Genomic DNA, 12,064 nt, shown 5'->3' with positions numbered 1-12,064 from the left:
GATCCTAACTTGTACCAAGTGGTACGCCGGCACCTTGGAGTCTTGGTGACTCGCCGGTAAGCTTGTTGACCCTCCGACTTGGTGTGGAGAGGCGGCAAGGTATTTGTGCGGGGACGCGGAGACCCTTGCCTTTGTGGCTCAAGCTCCGAAATGATCACGGCGGCGAGGAACCGGAAGAGAGGCTAGTGGTGAGACCTTGCCTTGGTGGTTTGGTGGCTCATCCGGGTAGAGGCCTTGTCTTTGTGACTTGGTGGCTCAAAGGCCGTGACCGGGTGCCGACCGGGAGCATATCCTTTGTGGAGCTCCAACGTGGACTAGGGGTGGCATTCATGCCATCGAAACCACGGGATAAAAATCCTTGTGCCGAGTTTGTTCTCTCTACCCTCTTTACACTTCCGCATTTACATTCTTGCAATTTACCTTACTAGATAGGTTGCAAGTTTCCTTAATCGGTAGAGTAGACACGCTAGATAAACCTAGAGCACATTTAGATAGAAATTGATATAGGTTTATCTTGTGTTATTTTTTGAGCCGGTTTAGTTCTAAGTGTCCTAATTCACCCCCCCCCCTCTTAGGACGTCACCGATCCTTACAAGTGGTATCAGAGCCTCGTGCTCTTAAATTGGGCTTAACCGCCTAGAGTTGTGACGTTCGGGGTTGGGATGGATTTCCATAGCGCTCCACTTTTCGATGGCACAAATTTTCCCCGTTGGAAGGTTCTAATGTCTTGTTATTTGCAAGCTCGGGGATTAGATATTTGGAGAGTCACTGAGGAAGGGATGAGGCAACGCATCACCAACAAGGAGAGACAATTAAATGCATTGGCGAAGAGTATCCTTTTATCATCTTTATGCACAGATGCATTTAATCGTGTTGATTCTCTCACCAATGCGCATGATATTTGGACTAGTCTTAATGAAATACATGAGGGCACAAAGGATGTGCGCAATGAGAAATATCATGTGCTTGTTACTAAGCTCAATGGCCTCAAACAACTATCCTATGAAAGTGCTAATGATATGTATTCTCGTTTGAATATTCTTGTGAATGAGATCAATGGGTTAGGTTTGACGCCAATTGAAGACGATCAAGTGGTGAGAAGAATACTTCAAGCTCTTCTTCCAAAGTACAAGTTGATAGTCTCCATCATCTATGACAACAATGACATCAAGAGGATGACTCCAAGTCAAGAGGATGTACTTCCAGAGGACGATCCGGACTTCACCGTGGCAGATGGTGAGGTAGATGAGTAGGCTTAGTCATGTCCGCACACGAGTTGCCTGTGGAGTGGCGTGTTCTCCATGCTGCCTCTGCTATGTACTATGTTGTCGTGGACCCTTGTAATAATGCACTTGGCTTAGTGCTGTATGTTTTATTAGGTTGGTGGATTATACTCACCGCCCCTCGAGTTGTTTGGCATTGATAATACCTATTGTAAAACTCTTATTTACCAACGACTGGTCCAGGGACTGGTATAATAATAGTTTTAAGCACCGGAGATAACCCGGGGCGCTTTATGGATGGTGAGGCTCTCATCACTTGAGCTTGCATCTTTATCTTCACTCACCCATCTTCCCATGCTTGCAAATGCTTTGCTTATTCCTCTTGTCTCCCTCTTGTTCTTGGTCTTCTTCTCTTTCTTAATATGATCAACTATTTTGACCAAGTCATTGATCAATCTTGTCATTGATCCTCTTGATGTTCTTCTCCACTTGTGTCATGAGCTTAGCTATCTTGGGATCAATCTCTTCATCACTTGATGTGCTTTGATCATTCTCTTCATCGCTCTCTTCATATTGATCACCATTATCATCGCTTGAGCTTGACTCTTGCTCTTGCCTCCTCATCCTTACCTTCATGTGTTGACATTGAGGTTGCTTGCTTGTGAGGGAAAGGTTCTTGGTGTCAGATGAGGTAGCAACTTCAACGCCCATGTTCATGGTCATCTCATGGGCGATGATCTTGCTGAGAACTTGACTTGGAGTCATGTTGCTCATGTTAAGGTTATCATAGATGATGGAGACAATTAGCTTGTACTTCAGAAGAAGAGCTTAAAGTATTCTTCTTACCACTTGAGCGTCCTCAATTTGCGTCAAACCTAGCCCATTGATCTCATTGACAAGATTATTCAAACATGAGTACATGTCATTAGCATTTCATGGGATAGTTGTTTGATGCCATTAAGCTTAGTGACTCGCACATGGTATTTTTCATTGCGCACATTCTTTGTTCCTTCATGTGTTTCAATGAGACTAGTACAAATATCATGTACATTGGTGATAGAATAAACACGATTAAATGCATAAATGCATAAAGATGATAAAATAATACTCTTTGCCAATGCATCTAATTATCTTTGTTTGTTTGTGAGGCGTTGCCTCATCCCTTCTTCAATGACTCTCCAAACATCTAAATCTTTAGCTTGCAAACAACAAGTTATTAGAATTTTTCATAGGGAGAAATTAGTGCCGTCAAAATGTGGAGCGCTATGGGTATCCATCCCAACCCTAGACATTACAACTCTAGGATGTTAAGCCTATCAAGAGCACGAGACTCTCATACCAATTGTAAGGAACGGTGATGTCCTAAGAGGGGGGTGAATTAAAATACTTAAAAACTAATACTCAAAAAACTTCACATGATAAAACTATCTTAATTTCTATCTAAATGTGGTTTAGGTTTATCTAGTGTGTCTACTCTACCACTCAAGATGATTGCACCTTACTCTAGCAAGGTAAATTGTAAGTATGTAAATGCGGAAATGTAAATAAGATAGAGAGGCAAACTCGGCACAAAGGATTTTTATCCTGTGGTATCGGTGGAACACAAGCCACCCCTAGTCCATGTTGGAGCTCTACAAAGCATATGCTCTCAATCGTCAACTCTCTTTCGATCACGGCTCTTGAGCTACCAAGTCACCAAGACAAGGCCTCAAGAACGATGAGCCACCAAGCCACCAAGGTAAGATATCACCACTAATCTCACCGTCTTCACTTCAAAGCTTTAGTCACAAAGACAGGAGCCTCCATGTCCCTGCACAATCTTCTTGCACCGCTCCATACCAAGTCAGAGAGTCAACAAGCTATCGACGAGTCACAAAGACTCCAAGACGTTGACGTACCTCTTAGTACACAGTTGGATTACTGCTTTATCCACTCTCTAGGTTACAGCACCTAGTAACACATCTCTCTAGTCCTAATAGCACTAATCACTCTCTAATGGTGTGCTAAATTGCTAAGCACTTTGGTGGCTTGGATGTTTGCTCAAGTGTATATGGGATTATCTAGATTCCAACACCTTCAAATGGCTCAGTGGGCTCAGTGGGTGAGTATTTATAGCCCTAAACTCACCAACTAGCCGTTTCTCTAACGGCTTTACTTTACCGTGAACGCCAGATTATCTGGTGTAGACACTACTACAAATATCAGACCATCTGGTGCGTACAACCTCAGAAACTAGCCGTTAGAACCCACTCAGAATCACTTATGAACAATGGATTGTCCAGTGTATACTTTATCTCTATCATTGGACTATCCGGTGTGTATACTTGAGTCTGACCGAGCTAACTTCTTCACTGTTCAACTATCCGGTGTGTACATCTTCTGATCACCGGACCTTCTGGTGTGTTGATTTCCATCTCTTGGCAACTCTTTGGAAAACACTTCGGTGTGCACTGTCATCTAGTCACCGGACCTTTTGGTGTATTGATCTTCAACCTTCAACACTTGCAGTCTTTTCTGGAACAAATGCTCCTGTGCGTAGACAACACAGATCACCGAACTATCTGGTGAATTCATTTCTTTCCTCCTCTGAGTGAAAACACTCCGGTGTGTGCAAACATCTGAGCACCAGACATTTCGGTGAGACCAAACTGATTTCATCTCAGTTTCCCACCCTTCTAGAAAATACTCCTATGTACACTGATTCTGATCACTGGACCTTTCAATGAGTACAATCTCATTTCAGCTCAGTTTTTCATCCTTCTGGAAAATGCTTTGGTGTGTGGAGTTGTGGTATCACCGAACTATCTGGTGTAGTCATTTTTCGTGGGACTTCTCCAATTCAATCAAATTTGATCTCGGCTTCGGTGACTTCTTGATATATTGTATCTATGAGACCTACTAACATATATTCTTGATAAATATATTAATCCTAATGACTATGTTATCATTAATTATCAAAATCACAATTATGACCTAATATGGCTATTTTCGCTGCAGTGGTGCATCTTTTGTTTGTTTTTCATGTAGTGAAACCGCAGGGAACTTCTCAGATGGTTTGGTATTATTTGAGCCACCTTGGAAATATATCCTGATGTAAAAGAGTAGTTTTTTTTAAGTAGTGGTTATCAAAGGGCCGAGGAAGTTCTATTGCTTGGTGGACAAGTTTGGTAAAAATCTCACCCCGAATAGGACACGGAGGAGGCACCCAGGTGGGCTCCACCCGTGCGCGCCGTATGGCTGGCGCCCTTCCTGGCCGAGCCGGCCTCCCGTCATGTGGGGCCGGTTTCACGACATATAGCTTAAGATGGAGCTTATCAAACATAGCTGCAGGTGACTAGGAGATCAGAAATCAATTACTTTGTTATGCCTTTCCAACTCAGCGAACCTGTCTTGAGCAGAAACCAATACACAGACGCACGGCAGCTACATAGGGCTCTCGCGGGCTTCCTGCTGACTCAACGTGGCTCTAAGGGCCACTATCCTACGTTTCATGCCTTCAAAGGCCACGTACGCATGCAAAAGCTACCGTACCTGCATGTAAGCTAGCTGAGAACTACTGACTCCACTCCTCGAGCAACGACCTCTAGCTAGCGACATGGCTCTGACGCATGCAAGTCCTGTATAGCATTGATCCAATCCTAATGCGTGTTTTTTCTTGTTTCTTTTCATAGGGTTACTCAGGTGAATGGCTTATCACCTGAGGAGGACGGCAAAGATCAATTAGATTAATGAACTCCCTTATGTCGGGACGCTAACTACTCCATCCGTTTCTTGCTCATGTCTGCACGCAGCACGTATACACTGACATGCAAATAAGAACAACCTGAGTTGGGGCTTGCCGAAGAGATTATCCACAGGGGTGACATTACCACACTGAGGCTCATCTCACAAGTCTCGAAAATTCTCATCTCACATAGGTTTGGAGACATATAAGATTGTTTGGTCATAGATAATCGCCTGATGGCTCTTGGGTCGTGTGTAATAACACTTATCTGAGGTGGTTCCAGTCTGGGACCGTGAGATATACTATATCAAGAAAAATCAACATTTTAATGATGAAAAATTGAGAAACTTTTCATCTAGGAAGCCTGCCATCAGTATCTACATTGCCACACGTCATAACTCATCGAGTCACGCAATTTTTCGCTTGATGTGATTCCAAGTACTCAAATCCATGACCTCTTGATTCTGCACGAACGAAACCACCTAATCAACTCATCTAACACACATTGTTGACTACAATGTGATATGTATTCCTTTTACCCTTGTTGCCTAAATCATAATTTCAACAATTATTTGGACATGTAAATGCTTTTAAATAAAAAAGTTGTCAACTACATCTCATCGAGATCTACAACTTTCATATGAAGTTTTTTATACAACTTTGTATGAATATATTATGAATTTATGAATATATGGATATAAACGAGTAAACCAACACTTGTTTTCCATGGTTTCATCATGAATCAACTTAACTTTTGAGTATATTATCATTTCACTATGTAATTACTAACGTTAAAGCTGATCCTTTATCTAACTAATATATCTACATTATTTCAAGTTTCATCCAACTTAAAACTGAGTTGGCCCAAATTAAAATCAAAGAAGAACACTACTACAGAAAATGGGCTTATATGCCGGCCCATCACCGCCGGTTCATTAGCCATGCAGGAAGAATCTAACTTCGTGGCTTGTGAACCGGCAGTGATAATTGTCATCATTGCCAGCCTATGGTTTGAGCCGGCAGTAATTCCTAGCTCCCTCATCACCGCCGACTGAAGCCACTGACCGGCAGTGATATAAGGGTCATCACTACCGGCTTATGGCTTGAGCCGGCAGTGATTCCCAGCTCACTCATCACATGGACATTTGGACATTTGCGATATAACATATTGGGAATCAATGTCGGCTCAAGCCATTTGGTCCCCCGTTTGAAGCATTTATACTTCATCAGTGCTGGTTTGTGTCTAACCGACACTGATGGGGCGGTACGGATGACCTATTTTGTTGTAGTGTGTGTCAATTGTGTCATAAGAATGGGCACACCATCATAAGAATGGGCGCACCACCATGAATTATTGGAACCACTTTGAACCTGATTTTGTTCCAGATGAAAGAAGTGCAGGTGCTGCAACAAACTCCTATGGAGTAGATACAAATTGGTACACTGATACGGGCGCTCTTGACCTCATTACTAGTGAGCTGCACAAGGTAGTAATTTATGAAAAGTACACTGGCAAGGATTAGATCAAAACAGCAAGCAATGCAGGTATGAATATTAATTATATTGGTCATGCTATTGTTTACACCCCTAGTCGTCATCTCCATCTGAAAAATATTCTTCATTTTCCCCAAGCCACCAAAAATCTTATAGTTGTTCATCGTCTTGCTATTGACAATCGAGCCTTCTTAGAATTTCATCCTGATTTTTTCTTAATTAAGGATCAGGTGTCAAAATGGATCCTCCTTCAAGAAAAATGTGAGGGTGGTATGTATCCTCTCGCTAGAAAGCCAACCAAGCAAGTGCTAGGTATCATCAAGCCTTCAACAAACAGATGGCATAGTTGTCTAGGTCATCCATCGCTTCCAATCGTTCAGCATGTCATCAGTGAGAATAAGCTCCCTTGCCCAAGTGAGAGTAATGTTTAGTCAGCATGTGATGCTTGCATTGTCAGCAAGCTAAGAGTCATTGGTTACCATACTCTAAATCATCTGGTATGTCCAGTGTTCCTTTAGAACTTGTGTTTTCAGATGTATGAGGTCCTGCATCTAATTCGGTCAGAAGAAAAATTATTATGTTAGTTTTATTGATGATCACTGCAAGTTCACTTGGATATATTTTATGAGTTCCAAAATTTAGTTGAGAGATTGTTTAGTCAGAAAATTATTTCCATGCAGACAGACTAGGGTGGAGAATATGAGAAGCTTAACTCTTTCTTTCAGAAGGTTGGGATTACTCATCTTACTTTCTATCCCCATGCACATTAGCAAAATGAGGCTGCTAAACGAAAAATCACCACATTGAATGCCCATAAAATTTTGGGATCAAGTTTTTCTTGCTGCCACCTATCTACTCAAGTCATCACCTACTCCACACCTTTAGAATGTCTATTCCACCAAAAACCCGATTATTCATCTCTTCGTGTTTTTGGGTGTGCTTGTTCACCAAAATCTCCACCCCAATAATCCTTGAAAACTTCAGTTTCGATCAAAAAAGTGTGAGTTTCTTGGCTATAGTAGTCTTCATAAAGGATTCAAGTGCCTCGATATTCCCATTGGACGTGCGTATATTTCCCGTGATGTTATCTTTGATGAAGGCATTTTTTTGTTTGCACAGCTACATCCAAATGCCGGTGCTCAGTTGAGATCTGAAATCCTTCTCCTTCCCTCAGAATCACCACAACCTTCTATTGTTAGGGGTAAACAATTGTGTGCACTTGAATCACCACAACCTGAGAATAGTAATGTGTGCACTAATATTTTCTAGGAATAGAAGTGAGAAAGGTATGTAACAGTATTCTATTGACGTAAGAAAAATATACTTCGAACTTATTAAAACATGTAGGAACGATGAATCATAAACCAGTTACTACACCTCTTTCTACTTTGGAGAAATTGTCAGCACATGTGGGTGAGGTGTTAGGATCTGAGGATTTCTTTTCCTGTTAATAAGGTCTGTAAGTATCGACACTCCTCTACTATGCAACACTGGATAGAAATGAAGAGAATTTTGAGATATTTGAGTTATACTCTGGGTATAGGGTTGAAGGTTGGAAGATAAAATTCTATGTTTATCAGTGCTTTCTCTGATACAAACTGGAAATAAGGTTCTCATGATAGAAGGTCTATTGGAAGTTTTGCTATATTTTTAGAAATAGAACTTATATCATGGTGTGTAAGGAAGCAAACAACAATATCACGTTCAAGTACAGAAAGCTGAGTACACAGCTTTAGCTAATGCAACGGCAGAAGTTATGTGGGTGCAGATATTACTTGAAGAACTAGGTACTTCTTGTCCTGAGTTGCAAGGTTATGGTGTGATAATATTGGTGCAACATATCTTTAAGCAAATCTAGTTTTCCATGCAAGAACTAAGCATATTAAAGTTAATTATCATTTTGTCAGAGGGCGTGTTGCTAAGAAATTGTTGGACATTCCATTTGCGCCCACGGAAGATCAAGTTGCGAATGGTTTTACTAAAACACTATCAGTGCAAAGCCTAGAAGAATTTAAATGCAATCAAAATTTGGATAAGTCATGATTGAGGGGGAATGTTAGAGATAGAGACATGGTTGTTATGGAGTCTAAAGAAGATAGATTCGGTAAGGTCTTAGATAGACATGTATTCGAATGTGAGACCGAACCTATCACGTTTTGTATTTCCCTCTGTACTGCCGATCAGGCCTGTATATGAACACGTATACACGCGGCCTCCTTTGTGAGATTCATACGTTTCTTCTGCAAGATAGTCTAGCTTCTTAACATATGGCACGCTCCTATCCTATATATACACGCATGCTCTAACCTACACAGCAAAGTTGAACGCGCCACACGCACTAACTATTAGGAAGCTAGTTAATGGGAAAACTCACTTGATGACGGTGACTGTGGAGATTACACGGCGCGCGGTGCTAAGGCCCCGGCCAGCGTCCGACCATGCTGGCGGCAGGACGGCCCCGCTCACCGCCTTCGACCGCGCCTCCACCGACGGTTACATCCCGGCCGTCTTCGCATGGAGCGTGCAGACTGCGCCGACCAACGGCGCGCTCGTGGACGGCCTCCTGGCAACGGTTGCGAGGTTCCCGCACCTCACGGGGAGAATGGGCGTCGATGGCTGCGGCAGGAGGTGCTTCCACCTGAACGACGCCGGGGTGCTCATCGTCGAGGCCGCTGCTGTGGCGGAGCTCGCGGATGCCCTGGCGCACGACGTGTCGGAGCACATCGATCAGCTTTATCCGAAGGCGGATAAGGTAATGTTCGTGTGAATTTTCAATCCATCCGTGCCTTCTAATGTTAAAGTAGGGGACTTGCATGGCCTTGCCATTGTGTAGGACTGTGCCGACGAACCACTCCTCCAGGTGCAGATCACGCGGTACCAGTGCGGCGGACTGGTGATCGGCACCGCGTGCCACCACCTGGTCGCCGACGGCCAATCCATGAGCTTCTTCTACGCCGCGTGGGCCACGGCCGTGAGCACCGGTTCGACCATCCTCCCGTCTCCCTTCACCGACCGCACGGCTATCACCGTCCCCCGCAGCCCACCGGCGCCGAAGTTCGACCACCGCAACATCGAGTTCATGGGGGAGCGCAGCCCGAGCGGCTTATATCCTGTCGTCCCCCAGGACAGGATCAAGAACCTGGCCATCCACTTCCCGGAGGAGTTTGTCGCCAGGCTGAAGGCCCGTGTCGGCGTGCTGTGCAGCACGTTTCAGTGCCTCCTGGCGCACGCGTGGAAGAAGGTCACGGCGGCACGGTACCTGGCGCCGGAAGAGCTCACGCAGGTCAGGGTCGCCGTGAACTGCCGGAGCCGGGCAAACCCTCCCGTCCCCATGAACTTCTTCGGCAATATGGTGCTGTGGGCGTTCCCGAGGATGCGTGCCCGGGAGCTGCTGTCCTCGACCTACGCCTCCGTAGTAGGTGTCATCCGTGACGCCGTGGGGCGCGTCGACGCCGAGTACATACAGTCGTTCGTCGACTTCGGGGAAGTTTTGGAACGCGACGGGGAGGAGCTGGCGTCAACGGCGGCGACGCTGGGCACGGCGTTCAGCCCAGACCTGGAGGTGGACAGCTGGCTGGGGTTCGGGTTCCACGACCTCGATTTCGGCGGCGGGCCACCGTGCGCGTTCCTGCGGCCAGACCTCCCCATCGAGGGGCTCATGATCTTCGTACGGTCATGCGCGGCCAAGGGCGGCGTCGACCTCTTCACGGCGCTCCACGACGAACACGTAGATGCATTCAAACAGATCTGCTACTCCGTGGACTGATCGATCAGACCTACGTCTACGTATGCTTGTATTGAAATTAAACATTCCAAAGTGGTGTGTTTGTATCCGCATATGTTAGTGGTGCGGTTACGTTTGGAGTGGAATTGATCAGTTGTTGGTTAGGGCATGTACAATAGTTATGTAAATATTATTAGCCCTATAAAACAGTTTGTAGATTAGTTTGATTAAATTTTTTACTCTATCATGTAAAGCAATAGATTGATTTTACTATTTTTTAATAATATTATTTTATTGAAAAATAGCAAAAACCATAGTCAAATTTATAAAATTACAAGTATAGATATCTGTCAGCACAGGGTCCTACGTGGCAGTAGGCTCAGGGTCCTATCGGCACGTATGTGGTGCCCAAGGTTCAACTTACCGACAGGCTTGCGGTAACCAAGCTCCAGCAGTTATCGAAAATTCATGATTACCACGATAACCGCTAGAAATTTGAATGAAATTTGGACAAAATTTGTTTGCCAAAATTTAAAACAAGAGTTAGAAAAGGCTACTCTTGGCAATGCTACTTCTGAATAGTCTAATTCTAAAAGTCTATTTTTGAAAAAGCCAATGTCTGAAAAGCCAACATCTGAAAAGGCAATGTCTGAAAAGGCTACTTCTGAAAAGCCTACATCTGAAAAGGCTACGACTAAAAAAATCGTGTCTGAAAAGGCTACATTTACAAAGGTTACTTCTTAAAAGGCTACGTGTGAAAAGAATACATCGCAAAAGACTAATTCTGAAAAGGCATCAAGTTCTGAAAAGCCTACATCTTAAAAGGTTATATCTTAAATCATTGCATTAGCGTAAAATGTTACAATTATCATTATATGTAAGGCTTAACAGTAATGTTAACGTAATTAATTCATACATAAGGCTTAACGGTAATGCGAAGGGTTTTAATTTGGAAAGTTGGAAGTGAACGATTTTATTATCTGACACGATGGCATGCTAATACATTTTCAATCTGATACGATTGCACGATGTTATGCTTTGGGATCGAACGAGAACACAGGTAATAAAGGCATTCCTTATAACATAGTACCGATATAAACATCCTACGTGACATTACAAGTACATGATAGAAATAACATAAACATGTCAAAGTGCTACCTAATTGTGCAGTCAAGGGGCGTCGCCATGGCCACGGGCACGATTGTTGGGCACGCCTGCTTGCCCCCCTACGCTGGCTAGCTGCTCTGTGTCACACATAATTTGTGGAGTACGTCAAGGGCTCACGTAGAGGATGGCGAGGCCGTGCAGCATTTGCAGGGCTGGTAGAGTTGTGCTGCGATGGTTGCGTCGGTAGATGTGACCCTAGCTTTTGTGATAGGCCCTCCTTATCAGGCGTGATGGCAAACCAGTTGTCGAGGAGTTAGTGTGTCAAGTTGGACGTAGCGTCGATGGAGTCTGGAATTGTTGCATGGTTCCACCATGTCAAATATCGTGCATCACATTTTAATTAAACCATAAGGTGCAAAGCTCAAGCAATCAAATTTCGAGTGATGAACCTAAAACTGTACCACCAGAGCAGAAACAAGGAGTCAGCATGTAGCGTGGCTGTGGTGGCTGAGACATAATGTTGGTTCCATGTAGAAGCATTGCGTCATAGCCTGAGCGCGTGGTGGAGACCTTGTATGTGTGCTAGGTGACAACGTCGAGGTAACGACGTGCGAGCCGACATAGACTGGCCATTAGCTCGGGCCGGTCAACCCAAGGTGGGGTAGACTCCCAACGATCCATGAAGTCTAGTAGCTCTGTGCCGATGTCCCTGCACGTGTCCGACTGCAATGCATGAGCGAACACATTTAATGTAAAGAATGGAAGTCAGTACAATACAACAAGCATCACGTA

General features: G+C 44.1%; 1 protein-coding gene across 1 annotated transcript; it reads left to right on the top strand.

Moving 5' to 3' along the window:
- The first annotated feature begins 8,775 nt into the window (after window positions 1–8,775).
- Window positions 8,776–10,327, top strand: LOC133903846 (tryptamine hydroxycinnamoyltransferase 2-like). Its single transcript, XM_062345312.1, has 2 exons — window positions 8,776–9,193; window positions 9,275–10,327. Exons 1-2 carry the CDS (start codon window positions 8,819–8,821, stop codon window positions 10,205–10,207), a joined length of 1,308 nt encoding a protein of 435 aa, XP_062201296.1. The 5' UTR covers window positions 8,776–8,818; the 3' UTR covers window positions 10,208–10,327.
- Window positions 10,328–12,064: the final 1,737 nt, after the last annotated feature.

This window comes from Phragmites australis, chromosome 21 (assembly GCF_958298935.1).
Source record: "Phragmites australis chromosome 21, lpPhrAust1.1, whole genome shotgun sequence".
In the NCBI taxonomy this organism is placed as follows: domain Eukaryota; kingdom Viridiplantae; phylum Streptophyta; class Magnoliopsida; order Poales; family Poaceae; genus Phragmites; species Phragmites australis.
Note: the sequence above shows the minus strand (reverse complement) of the source record. Positions and strands in the feature narration are given on the sequence as shown.